Source organism: Mauremys reevesii, linkage group 5 (genome assembly GCF_016161935.1).
Source record: "Mauremys reevesii isolate NIE-2019 linkage group 5, ASM1616193v1, whole genome shotgun sequence".
In the NCBI taxonomy this organism is placed as follows: domain Eukaryota; kingdom Metazoa; phylum Chordata; order Testudines; family Geoemydidae; genus Mauremys; species Mauremys reevesii.
Genome location: NC_052627.1, coordinates 1,234,668 through 1,259,016, shown reverse-complemented (window position 1 = coordinate 1,259,016; position 24,349 = coordinate 1,234,668). Strand labels below are relative to the sequence as shown.

Genomic DNA, 24,349 nt, shown 5'->3' with positions numbered 1-24,349 from the left:
GGTTGTGTAGCGAGAATAGGCAATGACAGCAATACAAATATCAGCGAGAGAATGACTCCGAAAGGTAGAATGAAGTTCCTGGTCAGGTTTCCATATAAAGGGGGACCCAGTCTACTATCTAAAATGACAGTTACTCCTATGAACTGAACTGTACAACTCCTTAAAAGAAAGGCAAACAGACAACGGTCTAATGGTGAAACTGCTCTTCGGAGCCCCGTGTCTTACCTGGGCAAGGAAAGCTGTGCCGGTGACTCGGAAGTTTTCCATTGGGGAATTCACCCAGGGGAGGATGCTCTGGATGATCTCAGGTGTTACTAGTCCTGATCTTAGCAAAACTCTGGAAGGCAAAAGAAACCACTTATGGGGTCGATTGCACACTTCAAAAACTCAGCTGCTCTGAGCAGACAGCTCTGATATCTATGGGTGGGAGCTGTGTGTTTCCACCCAGGGCACCCCCCACAAAGCTATAAACTGAAGGCTCCCTCTCAGCCACTCTATTTGCTACTAATTCCCAAAGGATAAAATCATGCCTCCTAGATCTCTTACCTCACCAGCAGACACACTCCCTCATGGTGAGTCTGGGGGTTTTCAAGCAGAATCCATGTTTTCTGCAGCCTGAGGACTCTCACCAGTCTCTCATTCCCAACTTTGAAAAGCACAGATTCTAATGCTTGGACAGAAAACCTGGGGAAAGAGAGGCACAGAACTGCAGCAATCAGTAGGAAGGTGCAGCCTGAACAGAGTCAGGAAGCCCAGGTTACTTGTCAGGTCTGCTGTTCATCGACAGTTCATCCATTGGCAATATCCTGGTCACCAATGTCCCTGGAAGGACTTGATGCCAGGAGGTAAGTTTCTGTCTCATACATCTCATATAACTAGTTTTGCTAGGGACAAAATGTTGCGGTCATTTTTCACTTTCTGCAAGGAATATGGGCACTAGCAGAGTACAAAGATATAGAAAAGATACACGATCAGGACCCCAAAACTGGGGGGCATAGAATGTGGTGATCACTAGTGGATATTTTGGGGTTGTATCTCCAGATATGATGTGGCAGAGTGCTGAGGGTTTGCACTTGAGTCAGCACTCTGGTCACTGTTAGTACTAATTCAGTTCCTTACAGAAAGCCTAATTGGACAGAGGTGTAGCTGATTAAGAGGTCAGATTGGGGCTAGTGAGTCACGGAACCAATCATTCCATTAACAGGGAAACAGTATAAAAGGACATGGGCAGGAGCCCTTTGAGCGGAACAGACAGAGAAAGAAACTTGGGTGACCAGATAGCCCGATATTTGGGGCTTTATCTTATACAGGTGCCTATTACCACCCACCCCCTGTCCTGATTTTTCACCCTTGCTGTCTGCTCACCCAAAGAGAAACAGAAAGACAAAAAGCTGGGAGAGCCTGACAAAGTGAGCTCTCTGATTGGAAACAGCTTACCCCCCATTTTGGAGAAGAGTTTAGAAAGTTGAGATACAAGATAAAGGTGCTATGTGTTGATAGGGGGATAAAATAGACTACACGTTGGTGTTTACAAGCAAGGAAGTCTCAACGTGGTCTGTGTTTGTAGAAAATGTGGGGGTGCAACAGCCCTCTCTGTCACAGCTGGGGGCTCATCAGGGACTTCCCTGTTATCTATGCAAATGGAGAGCCTGCTGGAGAAGCCGGGGTAGAGGTCTGGCAGTCCGGGTGATGGAGGGAACACACTGAAATGGGTGGTGAAGCAGCAAGGAGAAGTATAGAACAGGGGTTCTCAACCTTTCTGTTTCTGAGCCTCCTCTCACCTCAACAAGCTATAAATACTCCATGGCCCAGACCCAGGCCTCTGCCCTGCCAGGCATCAGAGTTTGGGGCTCCTGGCTCTAGATTTTAACTCCACAAGGTGCAGGGGCTCAGGGCTTTAGTGCAGGTGCTGGGCCTCAGGGCTCCAGCCTGGCTGGGCTCAGAGCTTCAGCTTTCTGCCCTAAGCCCCAGCTAGTCTCCTGCCAGCCCTGCTTGGCGGAACCCCTAAAACCAGCCAAGTTGAGAACTGCTGGTGTAGAAGACCCCACAGACCTTCCAACAATCCCACCAGGCAGAAAAACAGCCTTTGCTTGCCTGGTAGGTTTAACAGCAAAAGAGCCTTCAGGAATTTATACGGGAGCAAGCCCAGGTCTGGCAACAACTCCTCCAAAGTCTGGCGAGTCCTGTGACAGGAAATGGAAACCAGGCACAGGAGATCAGACTCTGTAAAATGGGACCTGCGAACAACCCTGATCTGGTTTTGGTTACTCTTAAAGGAGCAGCGGTGAGACCTCATAGGGACAGAGCAATGTGGGCCTTTCGAATGACACCCCATTTAACCGGGGAAGCACATATATGGCTCTTAGTGATTAGCGGGCAAGAGATTAGGACATGATTAAGGCAGCCATGCTGGACGAGGTGGGGCCTGTCCACAGAAAAGTACTGCCAGAAATGGAGAGTTGAAAGATGGATTGAGGGATTAGGCCTCTGTGCATTTGCATAGAAATTGAAAGATTGGGCCAGTCACTGGTAAGGCCAGATACTCAAACTGTGGGGGAGATCATGGACTGCATGATTCTGGAAGTTTCTTCAGAGTTTCCCTGAGCATACCTGAGTATAGGTTACGTGGCACCAGCCAGTTAATCTGGACCCCACAGTTAAAGTTACAGAGGAATTTGCAGAGGTGGACATTCCCAGAGTGAGTCAGTGGTTTAAGGGGCTAAAAGATCACTCAAAGATTGCCATATGAGTCTCAAATAAAAGCTCATGTCACCAATATCATTGTGAAACACATCTACAGATGCTGTGTAAACAGCCATGTATACGCACTGAAAATTACATTCTTATGATCTGTGTCTAGGGACTAGTCACCAGGAAAGGTGAAAAAATGGTTTTCTTTAAGGCAAGAAATGTTTCTCCATCTGTTTGTTTACATGTAAATTAAGCATGTAGGGTTCACATTCAGTTCAGAAGGACTGTGAGAACTTCAAAGAAAGAAAAGTAACAGGAAGGAGACAGGGGGTGGGGACCCAATTTTGGGGTACACCTCAAAGGTTTGCTCTAGTATATTTGGGGGACAAAGAAGACACCCTGGCATCTTTCACTTAGGAAGTAGATGGACAGCGAGACGGACAGCGGGGTCGCTATCAGGCTTGGTTGAGAACGTTGGGGGAGAAACATCTTTAGACAGGAGGTTAACCTGTTGGTTAAGTTTAGTCTCTAGGAGCATGTTATGATTTCATTTGACATGTAACCATTTTTTGCTTGCATTCTTACTCACTATCACTGGAATCTCTGTTCTTTGATCATCTCTGTTCTTGTTTGCACTATAAATATATCTAAGTGCTGTGTGTTTTGCACTATAGAGTATAAGTAATAAAGTATAGAGTCTACAGTATAAGTAGTAAACTGGTGTGTACTGTTCCATAGGGAACAGCAGGCCTGGTAATTCTGTGGGTGTTCAGTGGATAAAGGTCTAAACACCATACGGAACAGTCAGAAGACTCGGGGGTTGGTGTGTGTCTATCACTAACCTGTACAAAGAGACTGGGGTCTGAGGAGGCCTGGATGGCAGTGCTTGTTTTGCCAGAGCCTCGTCATTTTAGGGAACTGACCCACAGCAGACAGACAAGACTTCCTCACTCTAAGGGCAGGCAATGGTAAGGTGCCTCATAACCCTGGAAATTCCTGGGGAGTGTCACACAACTCTATTGGAATTCTCTTTGTTTCTCTCCCTTCCTTCTAATTACCAGCAAGGGTTGCCCTCAGTATGTTGTTGGTCTTTTTGGAACAGGCTCCGGCTTCTTATCCTTGGCAAAGGCATCTTTTGTCCTGAGGTTCGGCTGACCTGCTGCAGGAGAACAGGAAACAACTCTGGGAGCAGCTCCTGCACAGCTTTGCTCGACTGCAGTGCTGACACCACCTCAAAGATGGCACATGTTGCCTGAAAGGAGAGCATGGTAAAAAATGAGATCTCCTCCCAACACCATCACATCCTCTTCTCCCCTTCTGATATCAGCTGTACTGAATTTTCACTTCTGCCAGTAACTTGAATGACTGCGAGCAACTCCCTTAACTCATGGCTCAGTTTCCCACATCTGTAAAAATGTGTATGACCTACCAAGGCATGTTGTGAGTCCTAAGGAATATTTGCAAAGCACTGTGAGCAACCTGGTTCAAAGACTCTCTAATTGCCAGATGTTATGAAGTAAATCAGCCACGTACTCTAAAACTGCCGTATTTGTTCCACAGACAGCAGAGCTGGACTCAGGGAAACAGTACATCAGAGGAGAAGTGCCCACACAGCAATATTCTACCACATAAGAACATAAGAACATAAGAACATAAGAAAGGCCGTACCGGGTCAGACCAAAGGTCCATCTAGCCCAGTATCTGTCTACCGACAGTGGCCAATGCCAGGTGCCCCTGAGGGAGTGAACCTAACAGGCAATGATCAAGTGATCTCTCTCCTGCCATCCATCTCCATCCTCTGCCGAACAGAGGCTAGGGACACCATTCTTACCCATCCTGGCTAATAGCCATTTATGGACTTAGCCACCATGAATTTATCCAGTCCCCTTTTAAACATTGTTATAGTCCTAGCCTTCACAACCTCCTCAGGTAAGGAGTTCCACAAGTTGACTGTGCGCTGCGTGAAGAAGAACTTCCTTTTATTTGTTTTAAACCTGCTGCCTATTAATTTCATTTGGTGACCCCTAGTTCTTGTATTATGGGAATAAGTAAATAACTTTTCCTTATCCACTTTCTCAACATCACTCATGATTTTATATACCTCTATCATGTCCCCCCTTAGTCTCCTCTTTTCCAAACTGAAGAGTCCTAGCCTCTTTAATCTTTCCTCATATGGGACCCTCTCTAAACCCCTAATCATTTTAGTTGCTCTTTTCTGAACCTTTTCTAGTGCTAGAATATCTTTTTGAGGTGAGAGACCACATCTGTACACAGTATTCGAGATGTGGGCGTACCATGGATTTATATAAGGGCAATAATAAATTCTCAGTCTTATTCTCTATCCCCTTTTTAATTATTCCTAACATCCTGTTTGCTTTTTTGACCGCCTCTGCACACTGCGTGTACATCTTCAGAGAACTATCCACGATAACTCCAAGATCTTTTTCCTGACTCGTTGTAGCTAAATTAGCCCCCATCATGTTGTATGTATAGTTGGGGTTATTTTTTCCAATGTGCATTACTTTACATTTATCCACATTAAATTTCATTTGCCATTTTGTTGCCCAATCACTTAGTTTTGTGAGATCTTTTGAAGTTCTTCACAATCTGCTTTGGTCTTAACTATCTTGAGTAGTTTAGTGTCATCTGCAAACTTTGCCACCTCACTGTTTACCCCTTTCTCCAGATCATTTATGAATAAATTGAATAGGATTGGTCCTAGGACTGACCCTTGGGGAACACCACTAGTTACCCCTCTCCATTCTGAGAATTTACCATTAATTCCTACCCTTTGTTCCCTGTCCTTTAACCAGTTCTCAATCCATGAAAGGACCTTCCTTTTATCCCATGACAGCTTAATTTACGTAAGAGCCTTTGGTGAGGACCTTGTCAAAGGCTTTCTGGAAATCTAAGTACACTATGTCTACCGGATCCCCTTGTCCACATGTTTGTTGACCTCTTCAAAGAACTCTAATAGATTAGTAAGACACGATTTCCTTTACAGAAACCATGTTGACTATTGCTCAAGAGTTTATGTTTTTCTATGTGTCTGACAATTTTATTCTTTACTATTGTTTCAACTAATTTGCCCGGTACCGACGTTAGACTTACCGGTCTGTAATTGCCAGGATCACCCCTAGAGCCCTTTTTAAATATTGGCGTTACATTAGCTAACTTCCAGTCATTGGGTACGAAGCCGATTTAAAGGACAGGTTACAAACCTTGGTTAATAGTTCCATAACTTCACATTTGAGTTCTTTCAGAACTCTTGGGTGAATGCCATCTGGTCCTGGTGACTTGTTAATGTTGAGTTTATCAATTAATTCCAAAACCTCCTCTAGTGACACTTCAATCTGTGACAGTTCCTCAGATTTGTCACCTACAAAAGCCAGCTCAGGTTTGGGAATCTCCCTAACATCCTCAGCCGTGAAGACTGAAGCAAAGAATCCATTTAGTTTCTCCGCAATGACTTTATCATCTTTAAGCGCTCCTTTGTATTTTCATCGTCAAGGGGCCCCACTGGTTGTTTAGCAGGCTTCCTGCTTCTGATGTACTTAAAAAACATTTTGTTATTACCTTTGGAGTTTTTGGCTAGCCGTTCTTCAAACTCCTCTTTGGCTTTTCTTATTACACTCTTGCACTTAAGTTGGCAGTGTTTGTGCTCCTTTCTATTTGCCTCACTGGGATTTGACTTCCACTTTTTAAAGGAAGTCTTTTTATCTCTCACTGCTTCTTTTACATGGTTGTTAATCCACGGTGGCTCTTTTTTAGTTCTTTTACTGTTTTTCTTAATTTGGGGTATACATTGAAGTTGGGCCTCTATTATGGTGTCTTTAAAAAGGGCCCATGCAACTTGCAGGGATTTCACTTTAGTCACTGTACCTTTTAACTTTTGTCTAACTAACCCCTCATTTTTGTATAGTTCCCCTTTTGAAATTAAAGGCCACAGTGTTGGGCAGTTGAGATGTTCTTCCCACCACAGGGATGTTGAATGCTATTGTATTATGGTCACTATTTCCAAGCGGTCCTGCTATAGTTACCTCTTGGACCAGCTCCTGCGCTCCACTCAGGATTAAATCTAGAGTCGCCTCTCCCCTTGTGGGTTCCCGTACCAGCTGCTCCATGAAGCAGTCATTTAAAGTATCGAGAAATTTTATCTCTGCATTTCGTCCTGAAGTGAAATGTTCCCAGTCAATATGGGGATAATTGAAATCCCCCACTATTATTGGGTTCTTAATTTTGATAGCCTCTCTAATTTCCCTTAGCATTTCATCATCACTATTACTGTCCTGGTCAGGTGGTCGATAATAGATCCCTACTGTTATATTTTTACTAGAGCATGAAATTTCTATCCATAGAGACTCTATGGAACCTGTGGATTCGCCTAAGATTTTTACTTCATTTGAATCTACACTTTCTTTAACATATAGTGCCACTCCTCCCCCTGCACGGCCTGTTCTGTCCTTCCGATATATTTTGTACCCCGGAATGATTGTGTCCCATTGATTGGTCTCAGTCCACCAGGTTTCTGTGATGCCTATTATATCTATATCCTCCTTTATCACAAGGCACTCTAGTTCACCCATCTTATTATTTAGACTTCTGGCATTTGTGTACAAGCACTTTAAAAACTTGTCCCTGTTTATTAGCCTGCCTTTTTCTGATGTGCCAGATTCTTTTTTATGTGATTGTTTATCATCTGGTCCGGCCCTTACATTATACTTCTCATTCCTCTGCTCCTGACTATAACCTGGAGATTCTCTATCATCAGACTCTCCCCTAAGAGAAGTCTGTGTCCGATCCACACGCTCCTCTGCAGCAGTCGGCTTTCCCCCATCTCCTAGTTTAAAAACTGCTCTACAACCTTTTTAATGTTTAGTGCCAGCAGTCTGGTTCCACTTTGGTTTAGGTGGAGCCCATCTCTCCTGTATAGGCTCCTCCCATCCCAGAAGTTTCCCCAGTTCCTAATGAATGTGAACCCCTCCTCTCTACACCATCGTCTCATCCACGCATTGAGACTCTGCAGCTCTGCCTGCCTACCTGGCCCTGCGCGTGGAACTGGGAGCATTTCTGAAAATGCCACCATAGAGGTCCTGGATTTCAGTCTCTTCCCTAGCAGCCTAAATTTGGCTTCCAGGACATCTCTCCTACCCTTCCCTATGTCATTGGTACCTACATGTACCACGACCACCGGCTCCTCCCCGGCACTACACATAAGTCTATCTAGATGCCTCGAGAGATCCGCAACCTTCGCACCAGGCAGGCAAGTCACCATACGGTTCTCCCGGTCATCACAGACCCAGCTATCTACATTTCTAATAATCGAATCTCCCATTACTAACACACTTCTAGCTTTCCACCAGCAGGATTGTCACAGGGCAGAGGAAAGCCTGAAAGGAGTGTCTGTCATCTGACTTACTGAGAGAGGTTCAGCAGCTGCGAAATGCCTGTCAGTTTCAGTCTCTGAGGTGACGCTTCCTTCTTGCCTTGTTGAAGTCTTTATTTTTTCTATTAGGACCTGTAGGACTTGAGTGGCAAGCAAGGGGTCTCTCCCCAAAGATCTCCACAGCTCAGTGGTGTCACTGCAATTTAATAGAAGTTACATGTGACCCCTGGACACTTTTGTGGCTCAGACTGAATGCGTCCTATTTAAGTAAAGACCAACTTTTCTCCTTGCCTATGAGGAGAAAGTTAGGAGCACTGTCCTCCTTTAACGCTCCTCCTGTTTAAATATTGAGTTTCCAGTTACAGAACTAGGTTAAGTGACCTAGTCTTACTGCAGCCTAATCATTAATACTAGACTTCCGAAGGACAGGACACAGAGCGCCAACCTCAGTTCCTGTTTTCCCACTTCCCAGGAAATATGGACTCATGAGCATGTGGCTCCCAAAGATCCAGGGTTTGGAAGGCAAGTGGATGAAAGAAAAGCCACATTCCTACTAACTGGACATACAATTATGAGAACGAATATTCATGGCCATCCTAGTTCCCCTTCACAAAGGGTGTCCCTACCCTCTGTTTGCCAGAAGCTGGGACTGGGCAACAGGGGATGAATCATTTGACAGTTACCTGTTCTGTTCATTCCCTCTGGGGCACGTGGCACTGGCCACTGTCGGAAGACAGGATACTGGGCTAGATGGACCTTTGGTCTGACCCAGTATGGCCGTTTTTATGGTCTTAGATTCCAGCACTGATAACTGATAACTCAGTTGGGGACCTTTAAATGAAATGATGGATCTGCTTCCAGTCCAGTTTTAAATCCCAAGGATGGCAACGCTATTCTAGCAGCCGCACCCTCACCGATACCAAGCGGCGGTCTGATGACAATATTGGCCCTATTCTTTGTAATCAGCCAGGGATTGGACTTGAAGCTGTCATGCTACCAGGAAACCAACAGCAACTGCTAATTTCCAAAGTGAGGTCAATTCAGGTGTCTAGAGAGCCAGGCCGGTTCCAGGCACCAGCCCAGCAAGCAGCTGCTTGGGGTGGGCAATGGTGAGGGGCGGCACATCTGGGTCTTCTGTGGCATTCGGCTGGTCCCTCACTCCTTCTCGGAGCGAAAGAGATGAGCTGCACATTGCGATCGCAGGGGTTTTTTGTATTCCCCCCCCCGTTTTTGCTGCTTGGGGCAGCAAAAGCCCTGGAGCCAGCCCTGCTAGAGAAGTAGATGTTTCCAACAATACACTCCAGTTATACCAGTAAAGTTAGGTCTTTAGGATGTCAAAGCAGTTATGAATTAATGGAAACAGAATGACACTTAATTTCTCTCCACACCCCCACCTTAACATGCTCTTGGACCTTCCTGGAGAAAGACCCAGGCTATTAACCATCAGGAATTATCCCAAAATGTCTGCTGCTTAAATAAAGCCCTACATCTCCCAGTAGGACTGTGGGATCCATGTTTTACCAAGATGAATGCAATAGGTAGCGGTATATACCTGTCCATTGGCAGATGGTTGCTGAGGAGGCTGGAGATCACTGCCTCTAGGTGATGGTGAGCTAGAATAGACACTGCCTCCAGCAGGGACTGCCTCAAGCTGCCCTCCTGGATAGTAGCCATGTGGCTATATATTATATCCAGAATAGCTGGCACCTGGAAGGAACAAAACCAGAAAGCAATGTCCCTTTTTCTTTCTCTCCATTCATTCTACAGAATCAAAACCTTTATTTAGACATTTGCTGCTTTTTTAGAAATTCCTCAAGAAACAAATGATCAAATATGTCTGTGTAACTTTAACCCACAACAATTGCCCACACTTGGCTGTAAAAATTAACACTGACACACACAGCAAAACCCCGCTATAACACGATGATCGGGGTCCAAAAAATTGGATCGCGCTAAATGTGGGGTCGCGGTATAGCGGGGTTTACCATTTCAAGCCGGTCAGTTTCAAGCCGGTCAATTTCTCTTGGGCAGAAAACTACTTCCATTTGCGAACTGCCCACAGCAGTAACTGCAAGGGTGGAGCTCCAGCAGCGGGGGCTCTCAGTCTGCAGTGAGAGAGGGAAACACTTGGGGAGAGCAGGGGAGACGTGCAACGGGCAGAGGAAGAGCGAGGAGCAGCCGGGGAGAGTGTGGCTCTTCTCACCAAAAGGGTAAGCGGGGGCAGGTGAGAAGAGGCAGTGGGAAAGCCACATTCCATTTTTTGCTTTTCCTTCAGGGGCACTCCAGCCTCTCTCTCTTCACAAAGCCTCTCTCTCACTTTGTTTTTTTCTCTTTCGCGCTTCCGCAGCACTCCAGCCGCTTTATTTATTTATTTATTTTGCGCTTCCGCGGCGCTCCAGCCGCTTTTTTTTTTTTTGGCCTGGGGCAGCCGGAGCCACTTTACAATCGCGTTATAGCCGAATTCACGTTATTGCAGGGTGCATTATAGCGGGGTCAGGGGCGGCTCTAGCCATTTCGCCGCCCCAAGCACAGTGGCATGCAGCAGGTGGGGCTCTGCCAGTTGCTGGTCCCGTGGCTCTGGTGGACCTCCCGCAGGCGACTGGCAGAGCGCCCCCCGTGGCATGCCGCCCCAAGCACGCGCTTGGCGTGCTGGGGCCTGGAGCCGCCCCTGAGCGGGGTTTCCCTGTACATACCAGGTAATTTAATGTGGTGGTGCCCAGCTATGCATTAAATAAACCAGCTGGCATGCATAAAAGAAGGATTTGCTTGCCCAGATTTTGCAGGTGTGATTTAAGCAGCCAAATGCAACCATTTGCCTCGAAGGATGCACAGTTCATAAACAACCACAAGCACAAAATATGCAAGTGCTTTAAACACAGTGCGCAAATGCTTGGGACTATGAACAGGTGACGACCTCTCATATTCATTCCTAGCCCTTCACATCTTCAAAACACTGTGCAAACGTGGCAGTTCTGCTGCGAGGGTTCCCTGTCCTGCAGCCTTTCACCAGCCTTGATAGAAGATTTGTGGAGTGCTCCTTTCATCTAGCCCTAACGCACTGGGCTCCAGAATAAGGCATATAAATAGTGGACCCCAAAGACACTATAGTTTTCTCCCTCCCTCCTTCTATTCTTAAATGGTACATCTACACACCAAAAAAAATCCCACAGCAGTGAGTTTCAGAGCTCAGGTCAACCTGGGCCTGAGGGGCTTGCACTATGTGGCTAAAAGTGTAGCTGTTCCTGCTCAGGCTGCAGCCCAGGCTCTGAAACCTGGCAAGAGGGTGGGTCTCAGAGCCCAGGCTCCAGACTCACTGGGAATGACTACAGGGCTATTTTTATCCAGGTAGCCCTTAGCCAGAGGCCTCCTAAGAACTGGATGCCTCCAAGTGCCAGTCATTCTGTCTTCTTGTCTTTTCCCCAGAGTCTGTTTTTTCAAGCCTTTCTTGGCTGAATACTGTGGCAACAAGCCAGACAAATAAATAACCAACCATCTTCCTTTTCCCTTGGATTCTCTCGGTCTATTGCTATTGATTCTGCCATTGCCTAGTTTAGGGTGGCAACAGAGATGGAATCGACTCTATGTCCGAGGGGGAGAAACAGCAAGATTTTTGTTCATTACACATGAGGGCAAAGATCTAAAAGCCTCGAGTTTAGGCAGAAAACCTCTCCAGTTTCCCGTTTTACCTTATCGAGCATGGCATCTCCACACTCCTTCAGTATAACCTTCATCCACAGTCCAGCTGCCGTGGCACAGGTGGGGCTGGCAGACAGCATACCTTCCACTGTGGCCGCAATAAAGTCTGTGGCCTGTTCTGGGGAAAAGTACTCACTAACAACCTGGGAACAAATCAAAAACAGGAGAGACTGCAATGATGTTTGGCTCCAGCACTTGTAAAAATGGAGGCCTAATATCTCTATGGAAAAAGATCTATGCATCAGCATTTTGCATCCGACGAAGTGGGTATTCACCCACGAAAGCTCATGCTCCAATACGTCTGTTAGTCTATAAGGTGCCACAGGACTCTGCTGCTTTTACAGATCCAGACTAACATGGCTACCCCTCTGATTAATTAACAATTTGTTAATTAGCTTCATGTCCAGCTAGCCATTTGGGATTAAAATTCTCTCCATAGTCTATATACTACATTTTTGTATTCTACACTAATGAGATCAGGTTCGAGGCAAAGCTTCTGTTGCACAGTTAGCACAACATTGTACTGGATATGCAGGAGGTAAGTTTCCAGTTTGTGTTCTCTTAGATACACTGCATCTTTTTACAACATAAAAAATGAAGTCAAGAGAGGCATGCACACAAATATAGGCTAAGGCAAACCCACAAGGTTTTGAATGAAGACTGGATGGGTTCTCAGCTTGATGTTCCACTAATACATTTTTTTCTCATGGATAGCTGGATAGGTACATGTGTGTGCATCTGCGTGTGCATTTTCATGGGCGTGCAACATTCTGTGGAATCTGGATTTTACATGGCATTCATAGCACACATCTATGAAAAGCATCTTGCTGGTTACTAGCAACGAATGCCCCGCGCCCACAGCTTGCTCCAAGTACGGAAAGGCATCATGAAAACATAAATGTAAAATGAACGGTGCCCGGTCACTAGAACATCCGCACAAGTTTTTTGAGTCAGTTACCCTGGCCATTTTGGAAGATGCCTGAAACAGAGCCTCGGGGTCCGGAGCTGCTGTTAGTTCTTCACGGAGACATCTGAGCTCCTCCTCCGCTGACCCCAGGTTCATGGGCTGGCCTGAAGTGGAGAAAAGGAAAAAAAGTACTGCAACGACTAATGAAACTGAACCTCTACTGCATGGATATTCATACAGGAGGATCCATGTGCTAGGCTGTTATCAGCATAGTGTAAAATCTTGGCCCCATCAAAGTCAATGGCAAAACTCCTGTTGACTATAATGGAGTCAGGATTACACCCTACATGTCTGAAAGTTAACAGTAGTGGTATGTTATTGTGATTGATACAGGATTGAACAAGCTGCAAGAACTTTTTGTTTAAAGAATTATTCCAGGAAACCTCTCCAAAACAGCCAGTGGCAGGGTAAAGAGAATGAAAATGTTTAGTACCAAGGGCTTGTCTACATGGAGATAGTCAAGAAAACTAATCCAAATTCATTTTCAAACGGCATTAGTTAAACTTCATTAAACACCTCTGGGGACACACTTATTTAGAATTAAAGGGGCCTTTTTCAGGTTAGTTTAATTCATGTAATTCACTAAAATTAAGAAGGGCCATTTTCATTCAGAATCAGAGCATCCACACGTGTTTAATGACACTTTAAAATTTACACCTTTAGTTCATTTGGATTAACTCTCCTTAGTGTCCCTGTGTAGAGAAGCCCTAAGGAACTGAGCAGTTATCTACCTGGTGCAGACCATTTATTATTTGTACAGTTCCCAGAAGTGTGCTAGGCTCTTTACACATCATAATTGTCTCTTCTAATGAGCTATTTAGAAGATGCCCACCACTCTGTTATCTAAGTGCCAACAGACAGGACAGAAAGAACTGGACAGGCAGAAAAATGGACATTACAACAGTGAAAGAAGCTGAAGAATTACTTATACCTGCTAATGGTCTCCTCACCTTGTATACAGAGAAGGCAGCTGATACAGTCAACCACCCACTGACGAGATGTGGCCAGTGAATCACAGCTGTATGGTGCTATTGCTCCAATCAGAGATCCAAACTGATGAAAAGTTTCCTGAGTCTAATTAAAAAAGAATGAAGAATGAACGTTCTCCAGCTGTACTAGACTTCACTTGCCATCTTTATTGTTGATACCAGTCAGCTCTGTGTTTTGGGGGGACCAGGGCACAGTATCTAGCTTGTGTGACTCATGAAGGACACCCCCAACCCCGTCTCTGTTTGAACCAAAACCGATCAGAGAAAAGGCTTGCAGAGAACAATGAAGGGTTTGGGGAGACACACCTAGACCCCTCCTGACAAGGGTGACAAGATTAAGACATCTCCATTTGCATACAGAATGAAGATCAGAGACAACTCCCCTAGCCTCATCTGCATGAAAGATGGTATAGGGATTAGCATAAAGAATGAAGAACAGAGAACTGCACTGAACTCTGGGACCAGAAAGCAGGGACGCATTGAATCATGGGAATCCCTGCTCCAGATTCTAATGAACCTACGCCTGCACACACCCCGCTCAGCAATTATCAGACCAATTCTGGTAATAAATCTTTGACTCATATCCCAAAATACTGAAGCAGCCTAGTTGTCTTGTGAGCTCCCTGGAAGAAAACACCCATAGCCAAGAGTGATCAGCTCCTATTGCCTAGCCTAAAGAAAACCCTTGAGCCATCAGTTTACCTATAAACAAATCTAGTGTTCTCCCTTGAACCACTGTATCTTCTCTACAAAACCCCTACCTATGCCCAGGTAAGGGTTCTGATATATAAATCCAAACTCTGCATCAGTTCCACTGGGATTCCACCTCCTGACTGATCATGCTGGGGGCTCTGCCTGTCTCCAGCACTCAGGACCCTGAGCTACCACCATCACCTGGGAACCCCGACCAGTTCAAGCCTCATGGAGTGGGTGAGATCCATCTCTCTCTCTCTGTTTTCTTTCCTACCTCAGGGATTAACCTTTAAAATGTAACTGTTATGTTTGTTTAGCCCTCCTGGTGTGGTTATCACTCTGATTCAATAAATAACTAACTGTTATGGTTCAGCTGGTTGCTTCTCTCTCTGAATTTTACTCTTTTGTGTTTTTAGCTTCCCCCATTTACTGTGCAGCAACACTTCTTGTACCTAAGCTAAAGATCCCTGTAGTGCCCCAAAATATACTGTGGGGTTTGCTCATCAAGTGGGTTACTACCAGTACAATTGTAATGTGAAAGTGAGATAGGAATGTGTTAAAGTTGGGGCGCATAAGGGGGGCACAACTGAAAGTGCTGCTTAACCCACCCCACTGAATACAGGGACGTATGAGGGGATCAGCTGGGGAGTGCTGATTGACTTGCTCTGCTAGTGTGTGCACGCATGTTTGTTTAGTTCTAGTTATTAGCCCTGGGGAACCGAGGTCCTGCAGGAGAGCTCCATTGGGAGGGGACTTGTGGAAGGAAGGAGTAGAGCTCCATATGAACACACAAATGACATAAGCAGCACATTAATACAATTACAGAACTGCCCCTCCCCCCCACAGAAGAGTGACCCTAATTAATGAGCCTCCCCAAAGTAACGGGCATGTCTGGTAACATTGTGCCTCTGAGTCCTGTACTGAACTGGGTAACGCACATTGGAAAATATAATCCCAATTGTACATACTGCTACAGACTAGGGACCGAATGGCTGGGCAGCAGTTCTGCAGAAAAGGACCTAGAGGTTACGGTGGATGAAAAGCTGAATATGAGTCAACAGTGTGCCCTTGTTGCCAAGAAGGCGAATGGCATTTTGGGTTGTATAAGTAGGGGCATTTCCAGCAGATCGAGAGATGTGATCATTCCCCTCTATTCAGCTCTGGTGAGGCCTCATTTGGAGTACTGTGTCCAGTTTTGGGCCCCACACTACAAGAAGGATGTGGATAAATTGGAGAGAGTCCAGCAGAGGGCAGCAAAAATGATTAGGGGGCTGGAGCACATGACTTATGAGGAGAGGCTGAGGGAACTGAGATTGTTTAGCCTGCAGAAGAGAAGAATGAGGGGGGATTTGATAGCTGCTTTCAACTACCTGAAAGGGGGTTCCAAAGAGGATGGATCTAGACTGTTCTCAGTGGTAGAAGATGACAGAACAAGGAGTAATGGTCTCAAGTTGCAGAGGGGGAGGTTTAGGTTGGACATTAGGAAAAACTTTTTCACTAGTAGGGTGGTGAAGAACTGGAATGGGTTATCTAGGGAGGTGGTGGAATCTCCTTCCTTAGAGGTTTTTAAGATCAGGCTTGACAAAGCCCTGGCTGGGATGATTTAGTTGGGTTTGGTCCTGCTTTGAGCAGGGGGTTGGACTAGATGACCTCCTGAGGTCTCTTCCAACCCTGAGATTCTATGATACAAACGGATGGGGTCTAAATTAGCTGTTATCACTCAAGAAAAAGACCTCAGAGTCATTGTGTACAGTTCTCTGAAAGCATCTGCTCCACATGCAGTCAAAAACGCTAACATGTTAGGAACCATTAGAAAGGGATGGATGATAAGGCAGTAAATATCATTATGCCACTATAGAAATCTACAGTACCCCCACACTTTGAATACTGCATGCAGTTTTGCTCATCTCATCTCAAAAAAGATATGATAGAACTGGAAGAAATACAGAGAAGAGTAACAAAAATTATTAGGCATATGGGACAACTTCTCGTACAAGGAGAGATTAAAAAGACAGGGACTTTTCAGCTACGAAAGAGACAACTAAGAGGGACTATGATAGAGATCTATGAAATCATGACTGGTGTAGAGAAAGTCAATAAGGAAGTGTTATTTAGCCCTTCACATAACACAAGAACAAGGGGTCACCCAATGAAATTAATAGGCAGCAGGTTTAAAACAAAAAAAAAGGAAGCATTTCTTCACACAGTGCAGTCAACCTGTGGAACTCATTGCCAGGGAGATGTTGTGAAGGCCAAAAGTATAACTGGGTTCAAAAAAGAATTAGATGAGTTCACGGAGGATAGGTCCATCTCTGGCTATTAGCTAACATGGTCAGGGATGCAACCCCATGATCTGGATGTCTCTAAACCTCTGACTGCCAGATGCTGGGGCTGGGACTGTCCAACAGGGGATGGTTCACTTGACAATTGTCTTGTTCTGTTCATTCCCTCTGATGCATCTGGCACCCACCACTGTCAGAGGACAGGATACTGGGCTAGATGAACCATTCTTCTGGGGGATCCAGGATAGCCACTCTTATGGTTTATGTTCTTAGCTGATTACATAGAAATTCAGCTTTAGCATCCTGGGAGCATAAGAACCAAGAAGGCATTTGTGACACTGGCAGACCAGTTAACCTGTGTATGACCCATAATAACTTAACTGTATCAAGACAGTTTACTTGCATGTGAATTTCAAAGAGATGTATTAGACTAGCAATCATCAACTCATTCAAAAATGAACAATAGATGCTAAGTGTATTTGTCTGTGTTTATCTATACCTGGTTAGAAGTTTCACAATGTAACTAAATTAGCTTGCTAATTCCCTTTCATGGCTTAATTGCCTTAATTATGTGTGCAAGATGTTCAGTTAACCTTAAAATCAAAGATGGAAGACACTTCAGGAAACCAATCATTTCTACATTATCTTCAGCTTAACTATCTGTGTTATAATAGAAGAACGGCTAATTACCTTATGTGAATGAATGTAACTAGTTTACTGTGTATGCACAGGAAATAGAAGATTATCTTCAAAGCAAAGTAGAATGGGCCATCTGCATTGGGGGAAGGTCCTTCTGTGACAATTTCTGTGAGGTAGGCTTGTCAGCCTGGTAGAATAGCAATAAAAGAGACGGCTCGGGCCTGATCCTATCATCTCTAGTCTGCTTAAACGTTGAACAGGGACAGTGTAAGCCATAGGACAGAGATATTCCAAATGATTATTTGGAAGAACCTGGAAAATGCCTGGAAAAACTAACAGACTTTACATCTAAGCTGCCTTTGGATTCTGATCTGTTGGGATGATTCCAGAGAGACTTTTACAAATCAGCAGTTTATTCCATCACTGTTGTGATCCTGAACTATGAACATTGAAAGTCACATGTCTGGATAATGATCTTTTAACCCTTTGTAACTCTCTTCTTACTTTTAACAATAAATCTTAGATTTAGTTATTAAGGATTGGCTGACAGTGTGATATTTGGGGAAGACCCAAGATTCACATTGACCTGGGGATAAGCATCTGGTCCTTTATGATCAGTGAACCCCACATATGGTGAATCAGGTTTCCAGTAACCCCTTACTATCTTAGACATAGAATATCAGGGTTGGAAAGGACCTCAGGAGGTATCTAGTCCAACCCCCTGCTCAAAGCAGGACCAATCCCCCAGACAGATTTTTACCCCAGTTCCCTAAATGGCCCCCTCGAGTATTGAGCTTACAATCTTTGTTTAGCAGACCAATGCTCAAACCACTGGGCTATCCCTCCCCCATCTTCCAAGATGTGGCTGTTTAGATAGGAGCCAAGGTCTGGAATGCCAAAAGGGGACCGTGTTTCGCATCTTGTTAACTAGGGTGGAAGCTCTTTTGTTGTTGACTTGGTGAATCTAATGATAGAATAAGCCATCAGTTTGGGGTTGGTCTCCTTCTACTTCTTGCAGTCTGCCCGCAGTGTGGTCACAGCATTGTTGTGTAAACCTCTCTCTTACGGAAGCAGAGGGATGTTAGTCACCTTCAGATCCCAGCTGCTGTCCTGGAAGAGTTTTTCATGCATTTGCGTTGAGTGTCAGATCTGATGTAAGCAGGGAAGTCAGCTCAAGGAAGAGTACGGCTATACTCACTGTGCTGTGAACTGTCTCTTGATAGGCAGTCAGCAGCTGGGTGCTGGCCTGCAAGGCCCTTTCTCTCTCCCACTCCTTCCCTGAACTGAACCATGTCCTTAGGAGCTGTTGGTAGAGCAGGGGAATGGACAGAGTTAGTACCAGAAAATCCCTCCCAAAAGTTCCTCTTAAACAGGTTTAATTGTCACTAAAATCCCTCTCCAAAGCATCTGACCTCCATGTAGCAAAGGAATTACATGTCTAATGAAAGAGCCCCTTAGATATACAAGTCCCAGGGACCAGATTCACCTCTGGTGTACTGTAGCTCGATTGAAGCCAAAGGAGTCACATGAGAGATGAATCTGGGCCCGTGTTTGTGATGTCTGCTGTAGACTGTCTGATGGGAGCTGTCTAGCACATTGCATGCTGTTTGATGTCTGCTGCTATGGTCTGTTTCCTGGGCAACTTCTCCCACGATGAGTGGCAAAATGACAGAGAGGAGCATTTCTTTTTATTAATTTGAATAAGAGCAGAGAAGTCCCCCCAGCCCAGCTCCTTTTATAACTTCCTTTTTATACTGAAGGTGCATCAAATTCCCCACCCCTCAGCTCTTCATGATATTCTGTTCATGTCTGAGGAACAGGAAGTCTCCTCTGAATGAGTTTCCATACACAGGGCTTAACTCAATATTCATGAATTCCTCTTAGAAGAAGTGATCAGTTTCAACTGGTTCTCTTGGATTTGGCTACTGCAGTGGTGATTTTCTTGCCGCTCCAAGTAGTGTCAACGACACTGTAAGAACTTGGTCCCAATCCAGCCCTGGCATAAAATGGCATAGCTTCCGTGGATTTCAGTGGGGCACATGCCCGCTTATCCCAGGAAGAATTTGGTGCTTTCTCCCTAAAATTCACTCAGTTGCGGAAAATTCCTCCACAACTGAAGCTTGACCCCCTAAATCTCTGACTCTTCCCTGCTGTAACACAAGAAACAATCTCCACCACGGTTCAATGGTCTACTCACTTCAAACATTTCCTGGAACCAGTCTGTGGTTGGTGCTTCCTCCAGCAATGTCTCCATTAGCTTGCAAAGGGCTTCAAAGGAGCTCACGTAGGGTGACTGAAACCAGAAGAGAAGGAGTGCGGCTCAGCACAGATCATGTGTGTGTGTGTGGGCTGGGGAAAGCTAACCATAACCTTGCCAGGGAGGCCATGTGTGACTGCCATCACCCAGTGCCTGCTGGGCAGAAATACAGTGGATGGTGCCAGAGGAGAATTGTCGTCACGTACTTGTATATGCAGAGCATCCTTTGCTGTCTCGCCTTCCTCTTTCATCATCTCCAAGGGAGGAAGGGGAAATAAACTTTTGAAGCACTGATCAAGGAGCTCACGGTTTTCCTCCATGGTCAGAGATGGTTTGAGTTTGCTGGTAGAAGAAAGATAGAGAGAAAAGTCATGCATTAGACTCAGTACCACCTCCAAGTAAAAGAAACGGGTCCAATGACTGGAGATTGTCCCAATCTAGAACCCCAAATGTGAACAACCCTTCACTTTGCACCTCTCTTAAGTATTGGCTCATCTAGAAGTAAAGCTAAAACTTCAAGTCCCCTTTTTAGAGAAACCCACAAGCTTCCTTCCCCCTGCCAGCTAGCCAGACACCTCCCTCCCCATCTGAGCTCTGCTCCATTGTACTACATGCCCCACAACCTCCAATCTTGCGTCTTTCGAGCACAACCACCCAAATGGACACATTCAAATCCTTAAGAATTAAAGTCCTGCTGGGGAGCAGCATGTGAGCCACAGGGCCACCCAGAGGATTCAGGGGGCCTGGGGTCTTCGGCGACGGGGAATTGCCGCCAAAGACCCGGAGCAGAAGAAGCTCCGGGGGCTGGGGCCCCGTGAGAGTTTTCCAGGGCCCCCGGAGTGAAGGACCCCACTCCAGGGTCCCTGAAAAACTCTTGTGGGGGCCCCTGTGGGGTCTGGGGCCTGGGAAAAAATGCCCCATTTGCCCCACCAGGTGGCCCTGGTGAGCCAAACCTTGCAGGCATTAAACTGCTCCCAACCTGACACTCATGAATTAACAAATAAGGCATCACAGTGCCAGGAAATATGGCAGAAAATAGCCTACCTCAGATGTCCAATGGCAAGAATTGCCTTGTAGCGAACTGGAGATGCCAGGGAATCCAGTGGTTCGTTTTTAATGAAGTCCTGAAATGCATGAATAGGGACATAAAAAATGGGAAATGGATTTGAAAGGCAGAGAGGCCTTCCTCTCACACCCTGAAACAGGGCCATATGCCAGACCTGGAATAAACAGACACTGTGCCCAGCAGGCTCTCTGCCTCAGAAATGGACCGTAGGGCCATCTGCAGGCTATACAGAGGACAGAAAGAGAACTCAGACACAAGCCATTCCTTCCACTTACAGCCCACAATATGTCAGCATCCCTGCCAAGCTCAGAGGGGACCCAGCATTCTGGGTACCATGCAGGTAGCTCATGAGACTGCAGTAGTACAGTCACAGCCAATGGATAAAATATCATCTCCCTGGAAAACCAGTCTCATTACATTACAACAAACTCTCTTGTACTTCAGTCCTCAAAGCTCCTAATCACTCACCAGCATGTAGCCAAGGAGCTCCAGTTTGTATGAGAATTCGAACTCTTGGGAGTCTCTGGTCTCCAAGATGGCACAGCTAATCTCCATGACATTGTGGATGAGGGTTAATTTTAGGTTCATGTCCTACATAATCCAGAAGGAGAAACAAGAGGATGTGGATGAGAAACAGAGAAGAACCAGAGTCCAGACGATAAAGATCAGGAATTAAATCTAGCCTCAGGGAAGGAGAGAGGTGTCCCCAGACCCCAGAAGGTAGAGGACTCTGGATCTGCACCCACCTAGGAAGAAGAGAAAACCCAGGTTCATCAAATAAATCCAGGTCCACTTACACCAGAGCAGCCAGGACTCCTGCTTGATGTAGCAAGGAAACCAAGCTCTGTGCAATTTAAACAAGCAACTTGTGTATAGAAAACGCAAAAGCTGAGGGCAGATTATTTAGAACGTACCTTGTTTACAACAGTGATGCCCAGCACCTGAAAAACAAAATGCAAAACAGCTATTAGCAATGTAGATAGTCCCACATAACACACAACCTCAAAATGTCCTGGCTGGTGACTATGGAGCAGAGAGAAATCACTATTGTTAAATCTTCTAAAAGGCAGGAAAGGTATCCAGAGGGGGTGTTTTCCAGAGGTCAATATCAGGGGCCATCCTCCGTAATATTTGCACTTGTGAACTACTGGAAGATCTCAGTTTGGTTCAACTGTTTTTGGCAATGCCTAAGTGAGAGTCTCAGTTAGACAAGGCAGAACTGAATGGCAAAGTGATGTGGAGAGGTTGTACTGAGATGAGAGTCAGGACCAGCAGTCAGGCACCTGGGGAACAGAAATAACAGAGCACACAGACAAACAAGACGACAGATAAGAGGTAAGGGAAGTAGTGAGTCCAAGAAAGAGCGTGACAGCAAATCAACTAAATACAGGCTAGCACTAGTCCCTCTTGGGTAGTAAAAGATAGAGCTAGATACACATCCTTATGAGGGGAGTTAGATTGTTATTCTGAATAGCCTGAGTGTCACTGCATCTGAATTACTGTGTAGCTGGAGTCTACAGAATTTCAGAAGAATATAGAAAAACTAGAGAAAATACAAAGAAGAGCAACAAAAATGATACAACATGTGACAGCTCACGCTCCGTCCATTACAGTTTTAAATTTGAGTTATGTGACACTTATCACGCAAAAGCTCTTACCTGACAAATGGCTCTGTAATGGAGAAGGATGTTCCCTGTGATGTCTGCCTCTACTCGGGAGAGAAGCTGGTCTTTTGGAGCATGGACAGCCACGCTGCTGTAGGCCAGCATCAGGGTGCTGCGAGTCTGGCCTCTTCTCCCATGGTGGTAGTCCTAGTCAATCAGAAAGTTCTTCTGATGCCTTTTGCTTTGGAATTCTGATCTGCTGCTGACCGAGGAATTCCTCACAGCAGCAATAGCAGCTTGCATTTGCAAAGCTCTTTTCAGCCAAAGATCTCAAACCACTTACAAAAAGTGTTTAAGCAATATAATAATGGTGAGGTGTGGAGATATTAGTATCTCCATCATTCCCACTAGGTAACTCTGACACAGAGAGCCTAAAATGCTGAACCTACAGCAGTGAAGTACACGGGAGCTTAGTCATTGACACTGGTGGGTACAAGATCAGGCGCTAAATGTCTTGACTAAGGCTGCACAGTGAGTAAATGGCAGAGCCAGCAGTGGAAGCCCAGAGGCCTAGTCTCCTGCTCTAGCCTCTAGATCAGTGGTTTTCAACCAGGGCTACTTGCATACCCCGAGGGTCTGCAGAGGTCTTCCAGGGGGTTTATCAACTCATCTAGCTATTTGCCTAGTTTTACAGCAGACTACAAAGAATGCAAGTACAATATTTATATTCCATTTGATTTATTTTATAATTATATGGTAAAAATGAGAAAATAAGCAATTTTCAGTAATAATGTGCTATGACACTTTAATAATTTTATGCCTGATTTTGTAAGCAAGTAGTTTTTAAATGAGGTGAAATTTGGAGTACACAAGACAAATCAGACTCCTGAAAGGGGTACACTAATCTGGACAGGTTGAGAACCACTGCTCTAAATCACAGGTTCCATAATTGTCATCCGTAGACCACTGGTGGTCTACCTAAAGCAGGCTGGTTGGCCACATGTTGCTTGCAACACCTCCTCATTTCCAGCTACTAACTGGGATTAAAAAAACGTTAAAAATACCTTAAATGCTTTTCCATGCAAGCCACTGAGGTAGTTCCCACACATTGTGCATGGGAGGGGCGCTCAAGCCATGAGACATCAGATGATAAAAATCATTTGAGAGAACCCCAGCTCCAGCTTGTGCTCCACTGTGCTTAACTGCAGGCATCCCGTAGAACGCATACGCTGGGGGACAATGCGAGCTGAGCAGAGCAGACACTACCCCAGGGCTGCTGCCCCTGCTATAGAGGGAGAGGAAGTTGGAGAGAAGCCCCTGGCTCCTTTACCTTCAGGCGGCTGATGAACCCAGGAATCGTAACCTTGCTCATTGCAGCCCCAAACTCCTGAAGTGCGTTCAGGGTGAGGTCCACGTGGCTCTCAGCACAGAATGCGAGGATGGAAATGACTCCCTGTCACCCAAGAAAAATACTGGTTAGGATCTAACCCACGAGTCCCTTCCTTTCAGCTGAAGCGGTGTAAAGCGCCAGTCAGGCGTCAGACCCGTGGGCAGCGGGGGCTGAGTGAAACAGCAATGAAGAGGATATGAAGCGAAATGGCATCTGTCCCAGGCCAGCTCAGAGCTGAGCCCACAGGGAGCATTCAGGGATTACTTGGTAAAGTGGGGAGAGGGACAGAGTCCTCACCTGTCTCTCAGGGGCTTCCATATAATCTGTTGCTGTCAAAAATGTATGAAGCTGTGATTTAACGTGGACCAGGTCCCGGCAAACTGCTAAGGACGTTCCTAGCGCCTTATACAGGAAACTCTGAAAGAAAGAGACCGGCACTGAGATACCAGTAACAGAACGTGCCAGTCAGTACAGACCCAGCTCAGCAACACTCAGGAAAGAACAAGATAGCCAAGTCCAAGCACCCATACTGCAGAAACATCCCATCATCTAGCCCAGCCAGAGAACCAACAATGCAGCACAGACAAGCAGCCTGTCCAAGCAAATATTGGAAGGGCAGGGGGGCAAGAGAGCAGGGAACAAGTAAAAACAAATTTTATATGCAGAATAAAATATAAAGTAATGAAGCC

At 45.5% G+C, this 24,349-nt stretch overlaps 2 protein-coding genes and 1 long non-coding RNA gene across 3 annotated transcripts; all 3 read right to left on the bottom strand.

Annotated features, from left to right (window-relative positions):
* Positions 1 to 3,923: 3,923 nt before the first annotated feature.
* Positions 3,924 to 13,745, bottom strand: LOC120406098 (maestro heat-like repeat-containing protein family member 2B). The gene is made up of 5 exons (XM_039540389.1): positions 13,691 to 13,745; positions 12,732 to 12,844; positions 11,764 to 11,916; positions 9,733 to 9,784; positions 3,924 to 3,943 (listed from the first exon to the last, which is right to left on the bottom strand). Exons 2-5 carry the CDS (start codon positions 12,834 to 12,836, stop codon positions 3,924 to 3,926), a joined length of 330 nt encoding a protein of 109 aa, XP_039396323.1. The 5' UTR covers positions 12,837 to 12,844; positions 13,691 to 13,745.
* Positions 13,746 to 18,586: 4,841 nt separating this feature from the next.
* LOC120405910 lies at positions 18,587 to 19,861 on the bottom strand. Its single transcript, XR_005598981.1, has 3 exons — positions 19,807 to 19,861; positions 19,541 to 19,636; positions 18,587 to 18,646 (listed from the first exon to the last, which is right to left on the bottom strand). It is a non-coding gene; the product is annotated as an uncharacterized LOC120405910 (long non-coding RNA).
* A 234-nt stretch (positions 19,862 to 20,095) lies between these two features.
* Positions 20,096 to 24,050, bottom strand: LOC120406097 (maestro heat-like repeat-containing protein family member 2B). The gene is made up of 7 exons (XM_039540388.1): positions 23,958 to 24,050; positions 23,601 to 23,723; positions 22,325 to 22,477; positions 21,581 to 21,607; positions 21,135 to 21,257; positions 20,671 to 20,724; positions 20,096 to 20,107 (listed from the first exon to the last, which is right to left on the bottom strand). The coding sequence occupies exons 1-7, from the start codon at positions 23,976 to 23,978 to the stop codon at positions 20,096 to 20,098; spliced, it is 513 nt and encodes a 170-aa protein (XP_039396322.1). The 5' UTR covers positions 23,979 to 24,050.
* Between the last annotated feature and the right edge of the window lie 299 nt (positions 24,051 to 24,349).

Coding starts and splice junctions, on each gene's coding strand:
- LOC120406098 (XM_039540389.1), bottom strand. CDS start 12,836: ATGAACCTGGGGTCAGCGGAGGAGGAGCTCAGATGTCTCCGTGAAGAA. Junction 11,917..12,731: donor CATCTTCCAAAATGGCCAGG/GTAACTGACTCA, acceptor ATTTGTTCCCAG/GTTGTTAGTGAGTACTTTTC. Junction 3,944..9,732: donor CATGGCTACTATCCAGGAGG/GCAGCTTGAGGC, acceptor CTCTCCTTTCAG/GCAACATGTGCCATCTTTGA.
- LOC120406097 (XM_039540388.1), bottom strand. CDS start 23,978: ATGGAAGCCCCTGAGAGACAG. Junction 23,724..23,957: donor TGGAAGCCCCTGAGAGACAG/GTGAGGACTCTG, acceptor CTTGGGTGACAG/GGAGTCATTTCCATCCTCGC. Junction 21,258..21,580: donor GCATCACTGTTGTAAACAAG/GTACGTTCTAAA, acceptor TGGATTATGTAG/GACATGAACCTAAAATTAAC.